This window comes from Scomber japonicus, chromosome 10, assembly GCF_027409825.1.
Source record: "Scomber japonicus isolate fScoJap1 chromosome 10, fScoJap1.pri, whole genome shotgun sequence".
Taxonomy (NCBI): Eukaryota; Metazoa; Chordata; class Actinopteri; order Scombriformes; family Scombridae; genus Scomber; species Scomber japonicus.
The window spans coordinates 20,234,932-20,262,259 of record NC_070587.1 but is presented as its reverse complement, the minus strand read 5'-3'; the positions used below and the strand labels follow the sequence as shown (position 1 = coordinate 20,262,259).

Sequence of the window (27,328 nt, the reverse complement as noted above, 5' to 3'; positions counted from 1 at the left end):
GTATTTAGAGTCTTATTCCTTTAAGAGGAGTGATTGGCCAGCAAAGACAAAGAATCATTACCTTTGCCCGCCCCCTCCCTGCCAGCAGTCAATAATGAGGGATCATTAAAATTAATAGATGGACATTCCCCTTTTCTCCGGATCCTTATTGCAAAATCAGTGTCAGGGGAAATGAAGATTGAGCTTGGAGAAGGCGTCTAAAAGCCTCACAGTGATTGTCGTGAACTCATCTCCAGTGCCAGGCTCCTTTATCTACTGTAAGAGTCTGCACCTGCCTGAACTCTTGACTAGCAAGGGCTTTTACTGTAGCCCATTAAGAGCATCCCTAATGTGTGCTACAACGTACTTCAACATAAACATTCTGCATATGTACCAAAACATTTACAGCAAACAATGGAAGCCTGATTGCTCTGGATGTCTCTGAGTATTTTTTCCATGAAGAAATTGAGCTCTCAGACTGAACTAGAGAGGGTTATTGAATACATCGACTTTGATGTGGAGAATTGAGAACTGACGTGTTGCGATTGTATAAACAGACACTTAAAGATAATTCTCGCTTTTCACATTTTCTTAAGCTCAAACATCTGTGCTGCCGCTAAATTTTCATAAAACCTTGCACAACATTTCATGCGTCACAAAAAAAAGAGAGCGAATCAAGCTGAATGATTGCAGATGGAGAATAAAAGACGCCACAAGATTTTCCAGGCCCCATCTGGTTGTCTTTCTGAGCGTCTCTTAAAGTGTCTTTTAAAAAGGTGATTTGTCTGTGGGTCCGCAACGATGTGACCATGTCAGCATGTCAGCGGGTCATCTGTTGGGCCTGTCACACGTGAAACGGTCCCGTGAAAGGGGTTCGTGTACACCTGCGGAGCTTGACAACTCCACCCTAAAGCTACACATAAGAAAAACATATGTAAACACATACTAAACCCTTCACACACATGTTCCTCATCTTCTTTCTTTATCATCCAAAACGTTATTGATAAGACGGTCTGTTTATATTCATCTGACATATGTTGCATGTCAGATGTGCAAAAAAAAAAAAAAAAAAAAATCTCAAAAACGGACTCAAGGGACCCAAAAAGATCAAATGTAGAGCTGGCTTATAGGGCAGGACTATCAAAGGTCCTTCAGTATGGTCAAGCAATTATCTCTTAAAGCATCTCTTAAAGCCACCCCCATGGTTCTCTCAACATGCCCTTCATAACAGTGAGGATTTACTGCCTGCAGATGGCCGATGAGAGACGAGGGCAGGAGCTCCAGTACTGTGCCTATGCACTCACTTTATAAAAGCCCAAATCAAGGGCTCTATGGGAATACAATGGAGGAGGAAGTGGGGCCATAAAGACACCATAAATCCACACAGTGAAACTTCTAAGTCGTACCCTGTGCCAGGTGTGGTGTGCGCATGTGGACCCCGGGGAGAAAATGGCACGCGCTGCAATCATTATGATCAGAGACTGTTTTTTGCTTGTCCATGCTGTTTTCTGCACCGTGGAGATCCTGTTGTATGTCAGCATTTCAGTCATCCTGCCAGTCAGATCGTCAATCAGTCGAGTCATTTGATCATTTGGTCAGATAATCAGTGGCTGTATGCAATGTGCAAATGCATGAATAAATACTTTCTTGGAAGTAATGTGTATAATTTTCAGCATAAGAAATAGACATTTATGTGGAGTTAAGAGAAGAGTAAAAATGATGCAGATTATTGAGAAATCATTCATTCCTGATCAGCAGCTGACATCAAAGAGGTCAGGTACACATTTCTGATGTCAAGCAAAAAAAAGTCAGCTTTACTATTTCTCATCTCTGCCAAGTGTAAGTCTGGAAAGATGGATTTGGTTGTGTGTATCCGTGTGTGTGTGTGCTGACCATCAGCCTAATATTTTTTGTGTTCACTTATGACTATGTGCTCAAGGACCGCTTGTGGTTGTGATGATTAACATTTTTTTAAAAACCTATTTTATAAGAACATTCAAAAAGCTTAGACTTCAGTCTTTTCATGAGTCCTTTCCATTTTTTGATATGTGTGACGATATAGCAATTTCTGATAATCGGCTAGGCTTACTTGTGTGTTGCAAGCCACATTTTGACTTTTTTCATGGCTCAAAAATCCATCAATAGAAATGTTTGGTCTCATCTTGAACTGTAGCATCTGCTGATTAATTCCATACTCAAAATGTTATTATCCACTGTCATTTAGAGATGAATAAATCCCTCATCAACCATCTTGCCTGGTTTTATTTTTCTGTGTTACAACAAAATATTCTAACAATATATAAATTGAGAAATTTGGACCTTATTGTTTATTGTTTCCTTGTTAGTTTAGTTAAGACAACCTCCTGGTTTGGTTAAAATACTATTACATTATTCTATAGGTCTTAAAGATATGAAATTGAACTACAGAAAAACACTTTATTTCACACTTTACATAAGTATATAAGAGAACTTACTCTATACTATACTGCAAATTAATAATAATGCAAAACCACAAACAAACAAGACAACAACTTTATTCAAATGTCTGCTGCTTGCATCTGGCAGTGGTGGAGTGTCTGATCACTGCCAGACACACCTGGAGGAGATCTGCACTCCACTGATTGCACTCTTCTCGGTAATATTGCTGGTCGCAATCAGATAAGAAGCACAATAAAACATTTCCTGATGCACTGAGTTACAATGCTGCTTAAGAGATACAGTCTGAATATCAGTCTCCAATTGAAAACAACGTATGCATGTGACTCATTGAAACCATCTATTTTACAACGAATCCTGTGAGCCACACCGTTGTATCATTCGAACCTAAACACAAATAAATTCTGTTTCTGTATCAATCCTGCTCCTAAAATATCACAGTTATTAGTATAAACTTTTATTTATGCAGGTTCTTTAAATGAATAGCTCCACATTTTCATAAACTTACTTTTCAAACTGTCAACTTTTACATAATTACATGCAGTGCAGCTCAGAGGTCTTCGCTAAAAATGTAACATTTAGAAATGTAGGCATGCATCTGCCAAAGTTCAACCAGATAAAACCTTTTGGGCATTTATTTCTTCTGCATGCATAATTAAGTGTTCCTTTATTATGAAAAATATAATGCAATGGTATAATTTTCTTGAATTTCACCAAAAATAAAATCGCTATTTAAAGGTTCTGTATTTTTGAACATCAATATATTGATGCAGGTCTTTCAATAGATGACAATAGATTTTGAAGCTCGACTTGTTTTTATATGCTTTACGTAGTCTCCCTACTTGACTGCTGCTTCACCAGTGGAAACCATGGCCCAGAGTCATCTCTCCACTGTGTCAAAGGCTACCGCGCTGTCAGAGGAAGACTAAGGTGAGGACAGGGTGCCAGGAAAAAGGGGCGTGGCTGCATCTGTAAATAGTGGGGCTATTTTGGGTATACACCACGGCCGTACAGGGGAGCACCGCCTAGGCCTGTCTTCTGTCACTATGGGGATGGGCGCTTCATAACTTTGCTGGATGGAAAAAGTCTGGAGGACTGGCAGGTGGTACACAGGAGTGTGGCACAGCTCCCATGGCGAAGAGCTGTTTCACTCATAACTACCGACCACTAACAATACTCACTGGAAAACACGCAGGCCTCTGCTTGTTCCTAACATATCAGCTGTTTGTTGCATTTTATTCTGCTAAAGTACAGTTTTGAATTTGTTAGAATTTAATATTGAAGCAAAGCTGGAACACACAACCAAACACCACCTGCTGATTGATTTAAGACGTGACCTCTTTGTAACATATGGGGGTAAAATACATTCAACTAGTGTGTTTTAGGAATTAAAACAATAAAGTAATACAATACTAAATAAGTAAAGAAAAAAAATCTGTGTTAAAACAGTATTTCTACCTACTCTTGTCAATGTCCAACTGTCTCCATTTCAGGTTTTATTGGGGATATAGGAACAGGTTGGGGCAATCTGAAGTTCACTAAGGTCAGGCTGTATAACACAAGAATATCACACAGCCAGGTTAAAGAAAAGCCTTAAAAGTTAAAGCACAGCCATATGGGCCATGCGTGTAATAGTAAAAGAATGCTTTCAATATAACTACAGAGAAAAAGAGGGGAAAAACTGGCAACTAATTCAATCTTTAAGATTTAGATTTGGTGTAAGAATTTGTATTTAAGGTCAAAAAGAACAAAATGATGAGTCAAATTGTAGTATACTGTAGGAAACTAATAACAAACTCCTAAAAAAGAGTAAATGTAAATATGACACCCAAATAATTGAGGTTGTATCCATGGTCACCATTATGTCATTTATTAATTCATTGTTGAGAACACATTAAATGCACTTAAAACACATTTTCATTTTTCATAAATATTTCATATTAAAGAGATACGTTTCACCTTTTGCCACAGAAAAGCAATAGAGTTGCAACGATCTTGTAGCCAAGAAAGAGAGTAAGGCACAAAATAGAAACCTTATTCATATAGTTTAGTCATGCTATTATACTATATGTCCAAAAATGTATTAGGAAGCTATATTGAAAGCTATTGTCAGCTAAATGATCCCCAACATTAGGTCGATGTGCATGCTCCAAAAGACAGATAACACAGAAAAGACTGCAGCCGAATGAAAGAAAAAGTCGATGTTGGTACATCTATGACACGACAGTGGAAATCAATCTACAATATTTGGTCTGGAAGCAAGAAACCCTGCTCTGTTTCTACGGTAAAGTGCATAATGTTTTTTTGTTTTTTTTTATGGGGAACCACTCTACGTTAAAGTCTCTGACAGAAAAAGGAAACTTGGACAATAATTTCACCAAAGATAAAATCCTTTGGTTTACACAGATCAATTATTGCCAGCTGTAAGTAACAGTCCTGCCAACTCCTCAGCTGAATCACCCAGATGACTAGTAAAACTGAGCCTGTGGCATATTTAGATTATCCCTGTGCCTATTTACATGCAGACCTGCAGTGCAAGAAGTTATAGACATATATATTGTCCAGGAGTATTCTCATTTAAATTCAGCAGGTAAGCATACCATTGTTCAACTATCTTATAGCTGGGGGAGAAGAAAACTCTGATACCTGCCTTTATAAGCCCCTGCCAGCCAGGAACTGTTGTCCTAGGATATGTTCTATATATTTTCACTGATTGTCTGTGCATCATTATGTCATGGTCTGGGTGGAGGACTGGAAGACTTGGGCAGGATGATAAAAAATAGGCACTAAGGTGAAAAGCATAATGCAGGATAGTAGAAATGGTATAAATCATATCAGGGGTGAAACATGAAAAAAAGGAGAGCTAAATAGCAAACTGCATGATATAAGCATAAGGCATACATAAGTTTTCAAATACATGTTTATACAAAAGAATATCATACATAACATTCAGTATAAATGAACAATGAGATAATAAGGAACCAAGAAAAAAAATACAATTCTAATCTATTCACATACTCCCTACATATTTTCAACCTTTTATTCTGTTTCCCTGTAAACAAATCATTGAAATGATACAAAAATGTCATAGAAATCTTCCACTTTACATGGTTACAATGAACCATGGACATTTGCATTTTGTGTGACTGCTGCTGTTGTTGGCTGTCAATATCGCTGCTGTAAGGCACCCATTCGGTTGTTGTTGCGGACTGACTGCACAAACAAATGAACCAAAGTGATGAAGCCTGACAGTTATTGTCCCATTAGTTTGTCCATGCATTAACATACAGATCACACTCAAAATGAAGATTGTCATTTGACGATGATAGAAGAGTAATTCAGTCTCATTGAGCTGTTTGGTCCACTAAAGAACATCTGCTGTGAATTAAGGCAAGTGTAGTCGTATACTTTGCCCCCTGATATCACTTCCCTTTTGTAAATATAACATTCGTTTGTTTGTTCAAATGGAGCTTGCCATGAACTGTCAATGTGAATCTGCAGCGAGTCCTTGAGTGAGGAGGAGCTGATGGCAAGACTGGTCAGGTGGGAGATCCTGGTCACAAATTAATTCTTTATTATCTGGATCTCTAGGTTGTTTTTTTTTTTGTCCTCTTTTTGTTGTTGATGATGATGCTGTGTGTGTGTGTGGGTGTGTGTGCTGCTGCAGAACACTTCAGGACGTCTATGCATGAGTGTGCACGGAAATGTTGGAGAGGTCGTTCCTGATGATCTCGTTAACTGTGGAAACAAAGGAGTGGGAGATCATTATTCAAAATTCACATTGAATAACAATTCAGACTATTAAAAACAATGCTATAGTTAATACAGTAAGAGGCGGCCTAGAAGTTACAGAGGCAAGGTTTGTGATAGGAAGGTTGCCAGTTTGATTCCATGCTGGGGAAAAAATGTTGAGTGAGTGCATCTTATGGTTCTGTTTCATATTTTGTATTAGATTTGAAAAGAACTGACTGAAAACTGCAGGAAACAGCTAGCCTGTTATATCCATTTATTTTACTTTACAGCAAAGTGTAAAAATGACAAATTGTGCTTTTACAGGGCTATTTTTGGCCCCTCATAGTAACTTGCTGGACTCTTGTTGTCACTGTAAAGTTGCCTGGCAACCAGCAGAGACTCCAGATGTTTCTGTTTTTACAATATGGTTTTTGTATTTATAAAACAAATGAGATATACCATCTTAATTAGTGAGCTTTAGAGGTAGGCCAAATTTGATTACATTAGGACACAGCCACTGTTTCCAGTCTTTATGCTAAGCTAAACTAAGCTAAGCGCTAGTTCCATGTTGAATCAACAAACATGAGAGTGGTATAAATCTTTCTATCCAGCAAGAAAGTGAATATCACAAAATGTCACAATTATCTTTTCAATTTTGTCTCCACCTGATGACATCATATCAAATTATACATGCTGACAGAATTTTGACAGAAGACTGTCTGAAATAAATAATGCCTGATATCATATGGGTAATACTACACTAAATTCTTTTTTAATTTGTTCTGGCAGAGATATGGTTAAGTTGGAAAATACTGGATACCAGTAGCTGCAATCCAAACATATCAATGTCATTACCAGCCTTTTACAACTCATATCGGCTCCATACACACATCTTTTTTTCAAGTCATCGTCTTGTCTTTCCTGCACTAGTTCCTGTGCCCGCGCCTTTCCCACAGTCGGGCAGACGGAGATCAGTCCCCTGCCTTTATCTGCTCTGTGTTCTTTGGCAAATCAGAGGGAAGTGACTGTGAAGATGACGAGGGCCGAGAGCCCTGTGGCTTAACGCAAACAAGAAGCTCCTCAGTCATAAAGTTTGCTGTGATAAAGTGGACTGATGTAGACAGAGAGAGAGAGTCTGGTGCAACCACTGTTCGCAGTGAGGAGACAGGAAGTCCACCCACTCCGAGGTCTGAAGTGGGCCTGCAGTTTGTTATCACTAGATACTGTTTGGTGAATGATGAAGCATCTGCTCTGATTCGGACAAAAACAGGCTGTGGTCCTTTTAATATCCAACTATTACACTGCTTTGAATTGATGTCATTACAATGCTATACAGAAATGAAAAATGAATGTTTTTCAGCTCTCTCCTGTAGATTTATTCAACATGTAGCCTTCTGATAAAAGATGTCAGACTACTGATTTCGGCTAAACTGATCTATTGGAGAACAAAACAAACAGCATTAACAATGAATACATTGACACGGCTGGGTTGCGCTTTTTTAAAGAAGTAGGCCACACACTTATAATAGCCTGCTCTGCTTTCTATATGCAGTAAACCACCCACGTATACACACAAACAGGTTGGATGGGACTAACCTCCCTCAACAGGAGGAACTCCCATTGGAAAAATCCAACCTGTGCCAACACTGCTGGCTGTTTTCAACCCTATTCTGCTCCGGGCTAAACAGGCATTTACACGCTGAGGTTATTTTTAGCACTGCCATCGCAGGATATAAAGGAAGTGCAAGCATATGTACAATTAAATGATCAAACTTTAATGTCACTGCTCATATCTGTAGCCGAGATGAGAAAACAGCTCCAGGTAATTCTGAAGAAGGAAAAGGGAAAACCCAACGGTGGCAAAAAGCCACAAATGTGTGCCCTTTTTCTTTCTCAGAGGAAAAGCAGTGGCTTCCTTTTCTTCTTTTCAGTCACTGCACAATATAGTGACGTCTTCCCCCGCCTAACTGCGGTGTTGTTTTGCTACGCTTTATCAACTAATAGTTTCCATTGGCATGCCCGATAATGTTCCATTCTGAAGAAATGAAAGATAAAAAGAGAAAGGTAAAACAGTGGCTCCTGTGTTTTCAACTGTGTACTCTTTCGGCAATGTGAGAATCTCAGACACAGGATGTGGCCAACTGTTACACCACAAGACAACACCAAGTAGCTATTTTTAGCTGTTTAATGGGGTGGCTTGTCACTATTTAGCTGCAACAGCTTCTCGGAAATGAAGAAATTTTAAAGAACAGTTGATGTAACCTGAAAGAGTGATAACACACACAAAGGTGATAACTGAGTAAGTGTCCTTTATGCGCATGCAATATAACTCATATTGAGTTTGGACAGCTTTTAAGATGCAATTAGATTAATTTAATTAAAATATTTTGTTTAGTAAATTGATTTGAATTTCTATTTTTTTTTTCTTTTTTTGTGAGATTAAAAAGAAAAAGTCAAGATCAGGTGTCTGTGTTCAGTCAATGCACTTTTTTGGGGTATTTTAAGGCACACACTCACACATGACAACGTTTAATTTTTCACCTTCCCTGAAGTGACTAGATAACCACAAATATGCAGCATAAGGGAAGGCAGTCAGACATGCTGGGGAACATTTTGTTCAGAGTGGAATTTGGCTCCAAAATTTCATCCCCTTGCATAATGTGTATGGGCAGCGGTATATTACAAGATCTCCTCTGTAAACCAGGCCTTGTAATGCTGGTTATAATATTTTAAAAAGCGTGCCAGAGGTTTACTTTCCATTTCCATGATCTCTATGCGCTATTGTTAAAATGAATGCGATGTTATGTTAAACAATATCCATCCATCCATCTTCTTGCCGCTTATCCGGGGTCGGGTCGCGGGGGCAGCAGCCTAAGCAGGGAAGCCCAGACTTCCCTCTCCCCAGCCACTTCGTCCAGCTCTTCCAGGGGGACCCCGAGGCGTTCCCAGGCCAGCCGAGAGACATAGTCTCTCCAGCGTGTCCTGGGTCTTCCCCGGGGTCTCCTACCGGTGGGACGTGCCCTGAACACCTCACCAGGGAGGCGTCCGGGAGGCATCCTGATTAGATGCCCGAACCACCTCATCTGGCTCCTCTCGACGTGGAGGAGCAGCGGGTCTACTCCGAGCTCCCTCCGGATAACTGAGCTTCTCACCCTATCTCTAAGGGAGAGCCCAGCCACCCTACGGAGGAAGCTCATTTCGGCCGCTTGTACCCGCGATCTTGTTCTTTCGGTCACTACCCAAAGCTCATGACCATAGGTGAGGGTAGGAACGAAGATCGACTGGTAAATCGAGAGCTTCGCCTTTCGGCTCAGCTCTCTCTTCACCACGACGGATCTGTGCAGAGTCCGCATTACTGCAGACGCCGCACCGATCCGCCTGTCGATCTCCCGTTCCATCCTTCCCTCACTCGTGAACAAGACCCCGAGGTACTTGAACTCCTCCACTTGAGGCAGAATCTCATCCCCGACCCGAAGAGTGCACTCCACCCTTTTCCGGTTGAGGACCATGGCCTCGGATTTGGAGGTGCTGATTTTCATCCCGGCCGCTTCACACTCGGCTGCGAACCGATCCAGTGAGAGTTGGAGGTCACGGTCTGATGAAGCCAACAGGACCACATCATCTGCAAAAAGCAGTGACCCAATCCTGAGGTCACCAAACCGGACCCCCTCTACACCCTGGCTGCGCCTAGAAATCCTGTCCATAAAAATTATGAACAGGATCGGTGACAAAGGGCAGCCCTGGCGGAGTCCAACCCTCACTGGAAACAAGTCCGACTTATTGCCGGAAATGCGGACCAAGCTCTGACAATAACAATAATGATGCAAAAGTAATATGTTTATCGTACGTAAATGAACTCTCTGTGGCCTGGCATCCCTCTCAACAGCTTTGGAAACTTATTTTGTTTCTTTTTCAGTTGAGCAGGTTAATAATGGAAGGCTCTAACTGGGAGGATACCCTCTCATGAATAAACAAAAACAGTGGAAAAATGAACTCCAAATATTCCCCTGTTGAAAAAAGGAAAAAAGAAAAGAAAAAAAAAAAGAAAACGTGCACTGCTAGTCTTACGTCAACAGAGTGACACCCTTTATTAGCCGTAGTGCCAGTGCAATCAGTTAACTACAGCCCGGACCTGTCAGGACTTATACTCAGGGCTGGGCGCCTGAAAGATCTATTTCAGGCAGGTGTGAGAGTGACACAAAAATATGACTGAGCTTTACTGTGATGCCAGCTGTGTTCAATATTTCAATGGACAATCCAACTCCTTTGTAAAGGCCTACCAGTGTTTGTTGGCGGTGGCTTATAGCTAAACCTTGTCTCCATCAGGCGTGACTGCAGGCTGAATGCGTGTTGACCTCTCAAAGATAATCTGTCTGTATAAACTGTAATGAAAAATGATTTGCATCTACCTGCCTGAGGGATGGTCCAGTGTAGTTGCTGGTGGTGTAGTACACACACATGAATAATGCCGATAACGGAAACTTTAATGCACTTCATCATTTCAATTATAAAATTTGTAAGCATGTAATATTACTGTATAACTATGTCTATATGTGTATGGGTGGGGGCGTGTTGCTCCAGGTTCTCACAAGAAGATATAATCTAAGGTCTGTTTGAGTAATAGATCCACGCATTTGAGCACTTATCAGATATCAGGTAAAGAGCATGACATTTATACTAATATTGAAAGAGAAAAATTGACAACATTGCAATTTCATTCGCTGCATCCATGAAGGTAAACAGTAGAGAACAGCAGTGGAATAAGTAAGAAGGACTTTTCATAATGCAGTGAATGTTGTTCTGAAACTCAGATCTCAATCTGATGTACATGTCAAGGGGTAAAAGAGGAAAAATAGATGGGTTAAAGCGACATTATTGAATTTGTTTGCGTGTTTTAATGTGCTAATTTACAGGAAGACTTGAGAGAACTATATAGATTTTGAGGCTTTATCATCCACATCCTGTTACTCATCAACTAGCCAGAAAACTGCACCCATGCAGCTAGTCTGGAATACTTATTGCCAGACAAAAAGAAACGACCCTTGTTTGGTACCAGACTACACAAATGAGATAATTTATGATTTAATTTGTGATAATTAATTTATAAAAGAACCCCTGGATATTGCAAAGCGCTTGGTGTTTGTGACTCTGATATAAAGGATGGATGGGAAACAGACTTTACATTGCTGAAATTCGAGCGTTCTGAGTCTATGAGTTCAGCGTGAACCTGACCTGCATTGGGGATTTAGTTAGCATTGTTAGTAGCGAGCGCTGTGCGTTGGGGTTCGATAACAGCCGGGCTTCCTCAGAGAACAGAGGATGCCCTGTGGTCTGGTGAGACGCAGAGCCTCGAGTCCTGAGAGTCGCTCGGAGGTTCCTGCTGTCGTAACTTGATCTCCTTCAGCCAAATCAGGTCTAACTGGCAGTGACCTGGCGGAGAGTGACTTCACGTTCCATCAGCTTCATGACCTCTGAACTCAAACTTGTAACAGAGGCTTCCTGTCAAGGACTTATGTTCTCACTTGAAGTCTCTTGATATCACAGGAGCTGAGGGCACTTTCCTGAACTTCGCTCACTTTCACTGCATGAACACACTGCAGCTGTGTTAGGGTCAAGGACCTTCACGCTTTAGCTAAGGGTGATGTTTCCTATGCTTGCTTGTACCTCCTGTAGAAGCACTTCAGGTTTGTGAGAAAGAGGTGGTTGCTTCCTTCTATTGTGGCCATTCAGACTCTTAGCAGTATGCTAGGAAGTATGTCTGAGTCATAGAGGCTCTTTTACATAAACACTGATAAACACTGGCATCAAATCTGAGCAGGAGCTCACAGAGAGTAAAAGGCGACTGGCTGCAATACAGATTCAAACTTAAACCTCATCTGAACTTGTACATTCATGTGAAATTGATTTGGTGGGGAAGCCAAACTAGAGCTCAAACTTGCTGGAGAGAGACAATTGAATTTCCTGGTACATATTACTTTTGTTTCCCTGCTATATCAAATCTTCTCTTGGCTTCAGCAGAAACACTTAATGGACAATTTGCTGCCTCCTACACACGGCTCAAACGGCTGGATGCAGACGCTCGGACAGCGTCACTTATCTTGCATTGATAACCAGCAGCGTCAAAAATAGGGAGGGGGTCAGAGGTCGGAACACACACGTGAACGATGGAGAGGAAGAAATAAAGACAGAGCGACTGAAAGAGAATGAGAGAAATGGACAGAGACACAATCATTATTCCCACAGATAAACACAAATGGAAAGAGACAAAGTGTTCCACTAATGCTTCATCGTGATAAAGTGCTTCATAAATTCATCTGAGCCTTGCAGGTAGACAGCTTCTAATCCATTGCAGGGATCCCTTTGGGCCTAATGATGTGATGATATGTACAGACAGCATATTTCATCCCCACGGCTACCCTGATGTGTGAAGCCCAGGGCTTTACCATGTGGAAACACTCAGACTCCGCAATTGACAGAGGGGATGGAGAGAAGAAAAAAAAAGTGAAAGAGATAGGCCTGCAGAGAGCCGGTTTGTTTTAAAACAAAGCTGGGTTTACGTTGAGAGCTGAAGCTCAGGTTTTACAACCGCCCTGCAGCAGCTGTGTGGCACTGTGGAGACGCTGCCGTGCCAGGGGCCGCAGCCAATCATCGCCTCACACTGCTAAGGTGAACAATGATGAAATAGAGTCAAGGAAAGAAAGAATAATGTGAGGAATAGTTGTTGACAATGAAAAAATGATGGAGAGGAGACACAGATGGAGAATGAGACTGATTAGAGGACACAGAGAAGGTAAATACGTACAAAACAGGAAGTGCTGTGTGTTTATAAACTGGCGGTGAGACTTTAAAATGTGATTCAGGACATAAGGAGCCTGAGCGGAGGATGCCAAGTCTGGATGGATATGATCCTTCTTTTTGGAAAGCTGAATAGAAAAAGAAGAAATAAAGTGAAGAGCGTAAACAGTAAGTACTCTGATGTCACTGAGGAGATTTCCAATCAATACGTCTGCTGCTGTTTTTAGACAAAGGCTCCTCGCTCAGTTGGATAAGAGAGCTAGATCAGCCTTGAGAAATAACAACGACATATTCTCCATGCCTCATGTGGAGAGACAAAGTGGAGCTGAGCTCTAATCTCCACCTGTGAGTCTCTGATGTGCCTCACTTTTTCAAAGGACATGCTTTATGGCTCTCTGTAGTCAGATGATTCTGACATATTGCCAAAGTAAATGACCTGAGCCAGGAGAATTTAGGTGTCTACCTGATCCAGATTAAAATCACTTGAATATAGCCAGAGTAACTAGAAATGCTGTGATCCAGGCTTGAGAACAATAAAACAGCAGTATCCCAAATTAGACATCTAAAGACAACAACTTTTACTGAAATCTCCACCGCCGGTGTGCTTATTTTGGCTGCAGCGGTGCACAACCTTTGTCTTTGATCTTGCATGGTGTGCTGTGCCTCTCCCTATCTCACCTCACTCTGTCTCTCTTTGTGAGCCTGCCACTTCCCTCTCCTCCTCCTCCTCTCATTTCCTCCCAGGCCCAGGAGGCCGCGGGTGTGCTCGCTTGAGGTCGCTCTCCAGGGAGGATGAGGGGGAGGTGTTTACATGGTTGGACTTGCTCTCCTGTGCCCTCATCACTGACTTCTCTGAAATCGTCAGACTGCATTGCAAACAATAACAAAATCTTTTAAATCTTTTAAAGAATAAATTACACTTAAAATTCCCACGCTACAGCCGAAAAAAGTGTGGTTCCACAAGGCAACGAATGATGGAAATGGAGGAACTATTAACAGATGGACAAAAGTGAAACATGTTGAAGATACCCTTAAATCAAAGTCCTTTAACAAATCTTTTATGTTTTGGGACATTTTTTTAATTTTCAAATTTGACATTAGGCTTAGAGTTTGTGTTCCAATAATGCAGTATAACTAACATCTGTTAATGCACTTTAATTATTTCCTGTCAGTTGAAAATAGTAAAGTGAATTCATGTCTTGCATTCTAACTGCCAAAAGTGTACTTCTATATTAATACATGGTGTGTACTTGATCTGTAGAAAAAAAAGTCCCAGTACAGCCCACACTGCTTTATTGACAAGTGATGTTAGGAAGTGCAGAGCAGATGTTCTAATGTTTAGCACCAAAATGGAGCCTTCAGTTACTCTGATTACACACTTCAGTTTGATTGCTTTGTATTGCAAAGTATTTATTTATCTGAATGGCAAAAATACCACAGCAAAACTCAACAATCAAAGTGTTTATCAAAAGCAAACATAAAAGTAAACGGCTGAGGAGCTTCTGACGTTTGTGTGTATGGATGACTCAAGGCTGTGAGAAATCAAAAGCTGGGTTTTACACAGCTAGTGAAGCAGAACTGAGTAAAGCAAACACCGCAGCCTGAAAATATACCAAAACTGAACGAAACACACATTTCTTTGTGATTGAGATATGAAAGGAGACAGATTAAAACTCTTTGTATGGCTCATTACCAATGGGTTTATGGTAAAATAACTCAGCCATCTGATAAACTCGTTGTGATTGATTCGGAATTAGAAACGTATGCTGCTGCGGAGTCTGATGCAGGCGGCTAAAGATTTCACTGGTTTTTCAAAAAATGGCACACAGTGAAAAATATGAGCATATTGAAACAATCATACTTCAGTTGGTCGCAGCCGTCTGAGTGAGAATTTGGCTGTGCACCTGCATATACTACGATTTATAACTGCGTTTGCGCTCGTGCTTGTGCTTCTTTAAATCACCTGATGCCTGTCAGTCGTAATGTGAGATGTCAGAATTGTTTTCCTTTATTTATAAGTAGAGAAACTGTATTCTCCGTGTCCAAAAAGCCTTACCTCAATGCAAGTTTATTGTTACTATCCTTCATAGATAAATGGCTCAGAGAGGCTCCTTCCTGTTTTTAAGTGTGTATGTCTGCTTGTGTGTGTATCAGCACATCATGGCCCTTGGTTAACCTGTCTGTTTTGCCATTTTATGAACGCACAACTCTGACAGTGTGTGCGTGTGTTCCTAGTTTGCCAATTCCAGGCATTTTATGAAACCAAATGTGTCCAGTTGGATATAAGGATTAGGATAACCTCTTGACGACTCACACAAGGCTTTTAGACTCTTCTTTTCTTTGTGTTCAACTAGGTAGCAGAACACTGGACACTGGAGGAGCCCCGTTGCTCCAACGCTCATACTGGCGACACTTTTCTGTAATGGGTTGTTTTACAGTTTTGGATAGCATGCTCTGATGAAAATGACATTTCCACTGATCCAGCATTATAGTGAGCTGGACAGAGTATTTTTGCAGGCCTCTAAAGTCACAGAAAAGGCCGTGAATAGCATACTGAAGGTAACTAAATCTTAAAAAGTGCTACGCGCAAGAACATGACCTCTTTCTTTTCAACATCCCCACTGAGTTCCTGCGATGTGACTCTGTACTGAAGCTGGGTGTGATCTGATTAACATTCTGTCTGCTGACTCCGAGGGCTGCCCTGCAACTTTAAATCCTCAGCGCCTGAGGGGATTCAAAGACACAGAGGAGGAGGAGGGAGGTTGCCGTAGGGCACTTTGCGGACTTATTCATGTAGTCTGGGAGCAGGAGTGAGGCTATCTTGGCAAATGTTCCATTTATCTCCTCTCCATTGATCCTGCTTTGATTTTCATAGAGTACAGGCAAACTTTCATCCATCTGGGGGCCGTATAGTTGTCAAGAAACCCAGATTGTCTTGAAATCAAATGCGAAGACAGGGCTACTCCTCCAGATAGAGTAGGTAAGACAGAGACATTTGCTGTCACATGTAAATCACAGAATCCTAGTTTCACCTGTTTCTGTCCGTGCTGTTTTGCTTCGCACTGATTTAATAGTTGCTGGGGCTTGCGAGGGAAACCGCCGCTTGAATACCTTAACAGAAACAGGAGCCCTGCTATTTTATTCTATGATGCAGTAAATCTGACTGATTTAATTAAAATATACGTGACATTTTCATTCACACAGTGTTTAGGAGCTGAGCTTTCCAACTCAAGCTCTCAGGGGATTTGACATAGCTGATTTACTACATAAGCAGAAAGACTTGTCTTGTTCTGTGGTATTAGAAAGTCCAATGGCTCTAAAAGAGAGTAAGATGTCAATTTCATGGCATAAAAACAATGGGTTACTTTCTATAGGGAACCCTTTAAAACACTGTACGTATTTTATTAATGGTTAATACATGATTTATGAATGATTAACTGCAAACTATTAATAAACAAACTGACCAAACAAGTTCTTCTTATTAATGATGTATATAAACTGTATATCTATAAGGCAACAATAAATTATTCATAATAATTTAATAACATCATTAGTTACATGTGTTTTAACACTAATGATGTCCTATTAGAAAGTTGTCACTTTAAACCTTTCAATTTGGCTTTAATAAACAGTATATTATAATTTAATAAATGGTATAAGTCCATTTTTAAGTGTTTATTATTCTTGTCAGAAATCTTAAATCCTCATATGAAGCATTTGTACTGGTGTGACATTAACCAGGAACAGTTAATGAATAATAACATCTTTAGAATAACAGTAGAGCATCATTTAAATTATTTTTTTTAACCTTTATTTATTTAGGGGAAGTTCACTCTGATGACCCTGATCACATTTGCTCAGTTACAGCTGCCTTGTACAAGCACAGTCTGATCTACTAACCACTGAGCAGCTCCACTGGTGCAGTAAGGGTTAATGGCCTTCTTAAAGGTGGTAATGAGGGAGGAGCAAGTGCTGCTTTTTCACTTTGCCCACCCAGATTTATCTTGTCAGTCTGTGGATTGAACCAAGGACCTCCCACTCACAAACTCACTTCTCTAACCTTTAGGTCACCACTCTCGTGGGGCTACATCTCATGACTCTCACCAGCAATAAAAAAACCCCCAAAAGTTTAAAAAAAAAGTACATATAAATGAAGAACTACTCCATTCAGAAATATAGCACATATACTTATAATGTCACTAATATGATAAAACACTATACACACAATACTTGTCTTGGTTATATCATTATATGTGACATTTGAGAGCTGGGATATTTCACTTCAAAAGCTTCAACACAGCAGTAAGTTAAAAGTACGTTGGCATTTCTTGAGCTACAGAACTCACTTTTGAGGTTTGTATAGCACCACTGCAGCCTTTCAACATTTAATCTCTCAGTGCCTCACACTATAAAAAAAAGGCTTAGCGCGCATGAAAGGATTTCCCTATTTGTTAGCATGTTGTTTTGAGAGGAACTGAGCTCAGCTGAGTACAATCGGGTGAGTCAGGGGACCCGTTGAGGTTTATTACTACCCTGGGTCATATGTCAACAGTAGGACACTTACAGTTCAGTGGTTATGATCATTCCCTTCCCTGAAATAAACCCATTCTCCCACTGCTTGGTAACTCTCTGCACTACAAGGAGCCACTGGTGGGAGGGAGAAAAAATTTGATCTTTAACTTTGGCAGTGTTTATCTTTCTTTGACTTTTTGTGTTTTGATTGCTTTAGCTGTGAAAGTCTATGTGTGTGTGTGTGTGTGTGTGTGTGTGTGTGTGTGTGTGTGAAGAACAGGGGCAGTGGGAGAAGCTGCCAGGGAAAATCATCAAGATTGCATGCTACTTTCTTCCACCTCAGATTTTCCCCTCTTTCTCTTAGTCTGTCTGTCTGTGCCTCCTGTATTAGTATGGCTGACCTGCTTCTTCTCATGCTCGTTGAATATTCCTGGATTGGAGGACATGAGGAGAATCTCCTGACCCAAAATCTCAGAAACCCTAACATACATGGCATGGCTTATGGATATCCATCATAAACTAGAGTATGACACTGAAAAAGAAGAAATACGACCTCTCTATAAGTGTATGAAATATACATTTTTGGGAAAGAGATTGATTGAGAATGGAATGAGTCTAATCTTTTATGACAGATTTGTTATTTTGATAGTTGCACTTTATGTTTACATGTCTCTGTTTAGAAAGATTTTTCAATGGACTGTAACACTGAAATGGGACATGTGCATTTGGTTTACAGTTTTGTGAAAGAATTTACTGGGACTCTCACCATTTCAAAGTTTATATCTGCATCTTTATTTTAGTCTCTCTTGTACTTTCCGTCTTCGTGCCCCCTCCTCCTGTCTCTCTCTCTCTCTCTCTCTAGTTCTGTCTTGACTATCTCTCCCACTCTCTTCTTTCTGAGGTATCTGCGGAGACGATAAACTCTGCCAAAAGTTGCAAAACCCAACGGCTTTCCCCATCTCTCCCTGCTGGATCAGACTTCTCTGTTGACATCCGTCGCTACAGGATACTATTTCACTGAGCTAACAAATTTCAGATGGGGAGCTGTTATTAAGTGGTCTGGAGTGGAGACCTGCTCCTGTTTACTGATGCCACAGGTATTTACATCCCCTACATGCCGACCAAAAACACTGCTGCGCCACTAGGGGCAAGCATCTCAGTGCAGTTATTACTGTGTGTTGAACGGAGGATCCCATCAATGAACCGCATTCAACTGTCTGTGAGTGCTAAATTGTCCTTAGGAAAGTCATCCCGCAAGCTCCTGGGTTGCCTTGAGGTGGATCCTGACCTTTGACCTCTCTGTGGAGAGTTAAAAAAGAATACTTTTCTTTTGGTGGCTCAATTGTAGTTGTTTGGAGTTCAGAATGTGCTGGAACAGTATGAGTTTTCCATGTGCTCATTTCTTTAAATGCCAGCTGGAAATATCCTAGATTCAAGGCAAATTTATGGTTTATGTGACTCTGCAGCATTTGTGGTGTTCACAGTAAGATCGGTTATCTCCACAGAGGAACTGTGTTTTGTGGTAAATGCAGTAGTGATGTAATGTTTGCGGTGATTACAGAATGTCCTTTTAATCACAAACAAACCAACACAGTAACCGTCATTCATTATAACCTCTAAAATAAGCACACAAAGACCTTTCGCCTTGTGTGCCAAAAATGAAGGAAATTAACCTTTAAATTCAATAATTGGAAGCCAGAAAAAAAGCACATAACAGCTTTAAGGCTGAAATCGTAACTTAGATGCAAGCTTCACTAAGGCACAGATAATGACCTTACAGCCTTGGGAGGGAGACTCAGTCCATGATCATCCTGTCAGAGCAGTCAACCACACTGACATTTGTCATATTATGATTCAGTAATGAGAGTGTCTGGCGTGAGGTGGTAGCTCCATGATCACAGATATACACAGAGAGACCCCTGCCAAGCCACAGGCACTGTCTGAGTACTGACCCACTGTGATCCGTGTGGCTCGGTGGCTTTTCAACGTGTGTTTGTTAAACCTCAGAATGTGAGCCACATAAACCCAACCTCTAAACGGCTGTGTCAGGAGAAACTATATGACGCATGGTGAACTGAAAGAATATAGCTTTAATGAATAGACGCAAATGGATCTGGAGAAGGAAGCATTTACCTTGTGGCTTTACTCTTCTATATTTGTGTTCTTCACTGAGGTTCAAGCTACTTTTAATGCCATGTAATTGATTTCCATATAACGTCCACACGGTGCGTTCACTTTTCTACACAGCTATGAATAACGGAGGAAAGTAAAACACATATCCATACAGTAGCATATCTGCGTCACACATTTCTAACATTTGGGTAAAATAAACACAAAATTCGAATCAAAGTCTCCCATCTAAATGTGTGTGAGTATCAGATCCCAGACACAAAAGAAACCCAATTTGTTTAGATAATTTAGCTGCAGTTTTTCAGCAGACACATTCCTTCTCAGTGACTGTGGATATTATGACGGAGCGACTGAAACCAGACCAGATCCTCTGGCTCCGCTGCCAGGGGTTTGGGGTGCACACACACGCATGAAAACCAGCACAATGTGGTAATGAATGGATTGAATTGTTGCAGATTCATCTTGCTACACTTATCAGAACTAATAATATTCCCAATGGTTTAGCAAAGAGCTAAAGAATCAAAGCACTAATGCTATGACCCCATTGCCACTGTCATATGTAACCACTTAGATCCAATTATTTGCTAAACTGCACGCAATCTTGGACAATAGTGTCTCTAATTGAGAGGGCTTCATAATATGTGTTACCAAAAAAAAAGCTGATCACAACCAGGAATCTGAAGGCTCTTATGTTCAGCCAATGGGACAGAGATAAAAGAGATGTAAGAGGAAACAGAGGGTGCTAAGGTAATCCAGAGGACTTCCACTCAACTGCAAAGGTATACCTCTTCTACTGTGGCGACGGCGGGGTATATTACTGTACTTCCATTCTTCATATCACAAACAAACACTGTAGTATCTTCTTTAAGAGAGTGATGTCAAGTTTTGAAGTGTGTGCTACTACAGGGGAAAAACATGAAAGACCACCAAATTTTGCCAATATAATCAACATTTACAAGTTTGTAAGATCAGCTAATGAGTTGTCCGTTGAATAAAATTGTATTAACTAATCTATCAATACATTTCAGTTAATAACCTACTGCTAACAGATCTTAAAAAGTCCTCATATTTGCTACTGAGCACACTACTTCAAGTGCTGGGCAAGGCCTGTAATATTTGATGATGTGTGTGGTCAGAGACAGCCACTCGATTTGCGCAGTAAAACTAGTGTTTTTTTAAATCCTAATGAGAAGAAATTGAATTAAATATATTCCTGATCCCAAAAGTCTATTTGTCGATCCATAGCTTAGGCGGTCAATGACTCTCAAAGGCCAAACCTAGAGTGCAGCCATCTATTAATTTTTCCTATGACTATAAAACTTCTCCAGCGAGCCCAAACTTTTACTTATACCTCACCATGTCAAGGGCTGCCAGGAAAACCAGACTCCTAATATCAGAAGGCAGCAAGAACAACAATAGTTCAAAAAAAAAAAAAAAAAAAAAAAAAAAATCCACATCCTCTTTGTAGTCATAAATAATAAAAAAGCCATCACCCTTCTTCATGTATCTGTCAATATCACTATGTCTAAAAGGAGACCACGTTCTTGGGATTGCACTTAACCACAAGACAGCTTTTCTCTCTGTGTACTCTTAGCTGGTGCTTGACCTGCTCCCCAAAGGCCAGAGGGTCAAAGGTGGAGTGTTGTGAAAGCATAGTCTGTCACTCGCTCTTGCAGTGCTTCCACATCTCTACTGGCTAAATGAGATAAACACACATGCAAATACATACAATGTCTAAACATACAGGAGCAGCTCTGCTTTAGCGAGTCCCATTAGACACTTCAACCTTCAACTTTAATGAACGCCCCTCCCCCCTTCCACCACCTCAAATCCTCTCTTTTCAGGTCCCCCCCCTCCGATCCAAGAGCCAGCCTTGCGGCACACTCCAATGTTAGCGACTCAGCATGTTTTCAGCACGGTGTGGATGTGCTCTCAATCATCATTAGGGGTTTTGCGGAGTCCTGGGGTCTGGGCACGTTGCCAGGATGTGTAAAAGTTTCCATGAGGAAAGCCTCAAGTTGCGTACAGAAGCATCAGTGGTGGACGGAGATCCTCAGGAAGGTTAGAATGCCTTTCTTTTTTTTTTTTCTGTTTCCGGAGGGAAGGGGCACCGACAACATTTTGATTTTCAGTTTGAGAAAACAAGCCTAGTAGAGTTTCAAATGCAACAAACCTTGAATAGAGGAGGAAACAATCACAAGGAAAACTACCCTGTAACACGAGGCAATCAGAGCACATATGTCAACTGTCAGAAATCGGCAGAGGCTGTGTTGCACTCTGTGTTTTTCTTATTTTTGGGGAATAAGGGCCCTCTGTTTCCCTGAGAGGCAGCTGGTAGAAATCTGGGCTTCTGATTAGCACTAGTTCCTGTTGCTGTGTGCTGCATTCAGCTGCATTTCATGATATCACCCATCACAGCAGCAGCTAATGAGACAGGACACACAGCAGCAGCCTCACAGGACCAAACGCCTAACCCGGCCAGCACACCACTCTCTGCACTCCACAAACACACATACACACATATACAGCAAAACGCCTATAAACACAGGGAATAGCAGGATCCAAGTAAAAAGTTTGTAATGCGTAACATTTTCCAAAATTGTCTGAGTTGAAAAAAGCCAAGTGTAAGATTAAAACTATACATGTGTTTTGTGTGTGTGTGTGTGTGTGTGTGTGTGTAGATGCACAAGTGTGTCAGTGGCTGTTTGAGACAAGAGGTGGTATAATATTACCAGAACTGCTCCTTCATATGCGTGACAAAACATGCCGTCATTTTAGCATTACTTTTTTTGGCTCAATTATCGAGGCTAACAAAGCAAACGTAAATGCTTCAGACCTTGTTTTTCATAAATTCTATTGTTATATACGCTGATGTCATTTGACTGGCATTTTGCTCACAGTCAAGTGCCTTGTAAAAAATACAGATAGTGGGCTATGAGTGAATACGAAATGTCTGGAGTAACTTTGGTTTTATGAGCCCCACCATGCATTGTTTACGACAGTGAGTCAACAATGCAACAAGGCAGTCGTCCAGCAGAGTTGGGTATTTCATTCTCTTCTTGCTTCCACTCCCTAAACCAATGCGATGTGTTGCCTCACTTCCAGGTATGAGAAGGGCTCACATCCAGGTATGAGAAGTGAGCACAAAGTAGGTGAGAGCCAACATGCTACTGAGAGAGAATGGCAGTTCCAACATAGGTCTGATTGCCAATTGGATTCTTCCCATAAAGCCTCAGTGTAGATATCAGAATTATCGCCTCATGTCTCCCATTGTAGTTAGTAAGCTTCTATCCCAGCAAAATGAGGAGTTTAGCAGATTACAAAAGAGTCTATGTATGGCAGTCAGGGGGGTTCACATCCCAGACTCCCTCCATACTAACCGGGCTCCTTGCGGTACAGTAGCTCACCGTTGATAAGTTGAGTGATTTCTCAGGGGCTGCGTAAAATCTGGGCCTGGCCAGAGAGACACATTTCCTTTGGCTGATGAGAGCCGGAGGCCTCAAGCTTTTGAGCGTGGGAGGCGCTCCACTCTTGGGGAAGATCAAGTGTGCTCCCACAGACTCCAAATCATCGGCCCCCAATTGCTGGGGAGCAACGCTACTCTACATGGCTGGCGTTAAATCACTGCTGCTGTGGTGAGGTCATCCGCTTGTCTTCCTTCTCTAATGGAGCGCTCAGCTTGCTAACATACGGTGGTAATGCATGTGGACGGGCAGCGGGACGCCCTGTGAGCTGCCTTCCGATCTTATTTATTTTAGCTTAGGGCTCATTTGAGGGGTTTGGGATAGGGCCGGGGCAGGGAGCAGCAGATGCCTATGGAGTATGCAGTTACCACCACATACTTACCAGGACTCCAGGAGCTCACCACAGATGCTTGCACAGACGTTAGGTGATGCAAAACGGCAGCACATTGAGGTTTTTCAAGGGGCTGCCTCACTGTCCTTGGTCAATCAATACACATTCCTGTGTGTCTCTAATGCAACTGTAATCACTGACTGAATACATTTGGCCACCGGGTTGGAGAAAGGTTTAGCCTGCTAAAGTGACAGTGGATGGAGTAGTGGGGAAGAGAAACAAGGTTACACGATTTCACCTTAGCACTGCCAGAGCCATTTGGTATATCTTCACACTGTCAGTGTAAAAGGACCCCTTGACAACCGCATTAAAAAATGCAAAATAAAGCTTGAGTTTCAGTTTACTCAATTAATGCTGAACTGATAGCTCCTGTCTGCCATAACTATCGAAAACACTGAGAAAGAATTTCAAGGTTAGGTTTCCAGAGGTGTTGCTAAGAACTCAAGAAAAGACACGAAAAGCAGAGAAATTAAATAAAGAAAGGAAAAGAAAAAGTTGGCTTTCAGTTTATGGGGTTGATAATAGACAGACATCCCCAGTGTCTCTGTATTGTCTGTTTATGAGGTGAGGACTAATGGGACTCATCAGAACTGACAGATATGCTGACAGCTGTATTTCAACTCAATTACAGTTCCACAGCAAAACTCCCCTGGTCCCCTCGTGCCTACCTCCACTCCCCGAGCTGTTGAGTGAAGTGTGCACACACTCATGCATGAACACAAGCACATAAAGACACACATAACAGTTCACTGAACAAAAGGTGCACAGGAAGGCTGATATTCCTGAGATCAACGAGGAACTGTCTTCCCCCCTCACCTCCATTAGGATGCAGGGAGATTTAAACATTTCAAACTGGCACAATGCCATTGATGTGGTCTATGAATATATATCATAACAACAAGTAGAGCCTCTGCTAACACAGATAACAGGTTGGTGACCTGAGAGACATAATGTGAAATGGACGCAGGAGGCAATAAACTCGACCATATGGTCCCTTGGGTGTGACTGATCTCATTGCCAGGGGGAGACTGGTGACCCCACAGCCTCCCCTGATGACGACAGCCGCATGGTGTCGACTCCATGGGGAAAAGACGGGAAAACAAAGCCTCTGCCTCCCAGCTCCCGGCATCAATCCCAAAAAGATGGGGGCGGAGGGGGGGGCGTCTTGGTTCAGGAAACCCCTACCCATTGTTTTGCTTCCTTCATTAGTCGTTGTGTCAACAGTTTGGTTGGCTACGCGTGTGCCACTGTTTTTGTTCTGCTGCACCCCGGCTGACCTCACCGCTCTGATGTTTTGACAGATTGTTTCAAAATCCCATCAAGGCAATTTACCGTTTTAAAGTAAAGCAGCCACTTGGACAACATAGGCCGGACCGCACGTTACACCAAAAGCAAATAAATCTGCTGGGTCTAAAATTAAACAAATCTGACGTAAAACTGCAGCCAGAATTTCATCAGGAAATACTGAGGGGTGCAGCAGGGTGTGGCTATGTGTGCTGGCTTGCAGATAAGTAAAAGGTGTTAAGTAAATGTAATGTGCTATGTTAACAGCCATATTTGGCTTGGACAGAGAGTCATAAAAATAAACTATCATCTAGAAAAACAACATGCCTTTCACTCGTCTAATTATAATCACTGGCCGACAATGTGTGCACGCCTTATTTCGTGTAACTCACCATCATCTAGGTACATCTGGTCCAGTTCCTGGGGCTCCTGTTTGACGGTGATGGCCATTGAAGGGGGACTGGAATCCTCACCGAGCAGGGTGGGTGAGCTCCCTCCAGCCTGGGCTGAGTTGGCTGCTGCCTGACTGGGACTGTAGGCCTGAATGAACGGACTCTCCACAGCCCCACCGGGTGTGGAAGGGTGGGAGACCGGAGAGGACGAGGGACTGCTGTTGGCATAGATAGGGTTGAAACCATGGGGTCCTGGACTGTTGAGGTGACTGGGGCTGCCTTGGGAATGGAGCATTCCTAGGGATGAGCTGTGGTCTGGAGAAGCTGGGTGTGTAAGGATTGAACGGCCAGGGGTCTCCTGGATGGAGGGCACCAAGGGGCCTGGTGGTGCTGCATGGGTAGGACTGTGGGGGAGGCACTTGCTGTATGCCACGGGGGACAAGTCATGCAGAGTGGGGCTGGAACTGGGGGATGATGACGGTATGGCAGCATGGCGAGGCGGGCAGGGAGGGTAGCCACCGACCAGGCAGGCATCAGGATCAGCTACAGGCATGATGGGAGCGAGCCTGGGCTGGCTGAAGTAGGGCTTTGAATGCATGGATAGCCCTGCAGTCCCCAGAGAATCATATTCATCACTGGGTTCTGTCTTTATTATCGGCACTGGGAGGGGAAAAAAAGTAGAAAGAAAGGTAGAAATATTAAAAAAAACGTGCAGGGGGTCCACGTGGCACAATAAGTGCACAAGCGAAGCTGAGAAAAGCAATGAGCAGGCACACTTGTGGCAGCCATACCCTCCATAATCCAAACAAACAACCACCAGTGGATATGGGCTTGGTGTCAACTTGGCTGAGCCCTCCAACAGAAAAACCCTCTCGCCTCCCACCCGCAACCCCTTTTTACCACACCAGGGGAAAAAAAAGAAAAAGAATAGGGGGGGAAAGAAAAATGGATGAGTCATCAGAGTGGAAAGCCACAGCTGGCTCTAATAATGAATAAGACCTATTTTCTTTGGACTCTCCTCCAGCTCTGATATCCAATAAAACACTACTTTAAAGCAGTGGGCTGCTGCTGCTGTTGCTGCTTCTGCTGCTTGAGGAGCACTGGACCCCTAGGTTTCCTCCACACTCTAGAAAAGTGGTTCTCAAAGTGGGGTCCTGGGACCTCCAGGGGTCTTTGAGGGGTTACCAGGGGGTCCTCAGCAAAAAAGGGAATAATTTATTTTCACTATATTTCTATCCCTAAGATCCATCCCTAACACGAAAGTAGAATGTATGACTATTTTGGTCATGGGTTACATATACTTTCTGTAATAAAACGAAAATCTTATCAAATAGGGGTCCGTAGTCTAATTTGTGTCAGTTTAGGGCTACTTGACGTGAAAAAGTTTGAGAACCACTGCTTTAGAATTAATTGTTTCTCTCAGGACCAAAAGATAGATGGACAGAGTGAAAAAATGAGATGATTAGGCCCTTTACACTACAACTGCCAACATTCCAACACCCCATAGACCCGTGAATGGGGTGGGGGGTGGGGGGGTACAATAACTTTAGGCTATTTCATTACAGATAGAGAAGTTAATACATTTTATTCATTCATGTTTCCAAGGCCATATCTATTTATCTATCTATCTATCTATCTATCTATCTATCTATCTATCTATCTATCTATCTATCTATCTATCTATCTATCTATCTATCTATCTATCTATCTATCTATCTATCTATCTATCTATCTATCTATCCATCCATCCATCCATCCATCCATCCATCCATCCATCAGCTCTAGCTTGTGATACGCCTGCTTATCAAAAGATGTCTAAACAATGGGAGTTGCTAAGCAACCGGATGTGGCTCGAATGTTGAGCACAGCATGATACAATGGTTTCTATGAAGGGTAAAAATTACCCAAACTGGGCAGTTTGGGGTTTAAAAAATCATGTTTTTTCTTTTTATCCCACACCCCCCTATAATTCACTAGACTATTAATAAACCTATTTTACGTAGGAAATCCAAGAACTAAGAGGTGGGCTTTTTATTTTAACAGAGTTACGGGCATTTGAAAGCATCAGGGGGGTACAAAATTACCCTTCAGCAGTTCTAGTGTTAAGAGGCTATAGAGCTGTGCCTGTGGTTTCAGGAGCTTCAGGCTTCAGCTAATGTAGGAGAGTGCAGTGACCCCCCTAGCCTTGTCTCCATTTCCTGATTGGTTCTGAC

General features: G+C 41.9%; 1 protein-coding gene across 2 annotated transcripts in view; it reads right to left on the bottom strand.

Annotated features, from left to right (window-relative positions):
- Window positions 1-6,060: 6,060 nt before the first annotated feature.
- The window catches only part of LOC128366228 (nuclear factor of activated T-cells, cytoplasmic 1-like), a 58,865-nt gene continuing 37,597 nt past the window's right edge, over window positions 6,061-27,328 (bottom strand). Inside the window, exons 9-10 of one of the 2 annotated variants that reach the window (XM_053326911.1) lie at window positions 25,116-25,775; window positions 6,061-6,153 (exon numbers count right to left, since the gene is read on the bottom strand). In XM_053326911.1, coding sequence (XP_053182886.1) covers window positions 6,098-6,153; window positions 25,116-25,775 — 716 coding nt within the window. In that variant the 3' untranslated portion in view covers window positions 6,061-6,097. Of the gene's footprint in view, window positions 6,154-7,132; window positions 7,200-25,111; window positions 25,776-27,328 lie in introns of those variants that run through there. The other variant, XM_053326912.1, reaches the window with a different exon arrangement.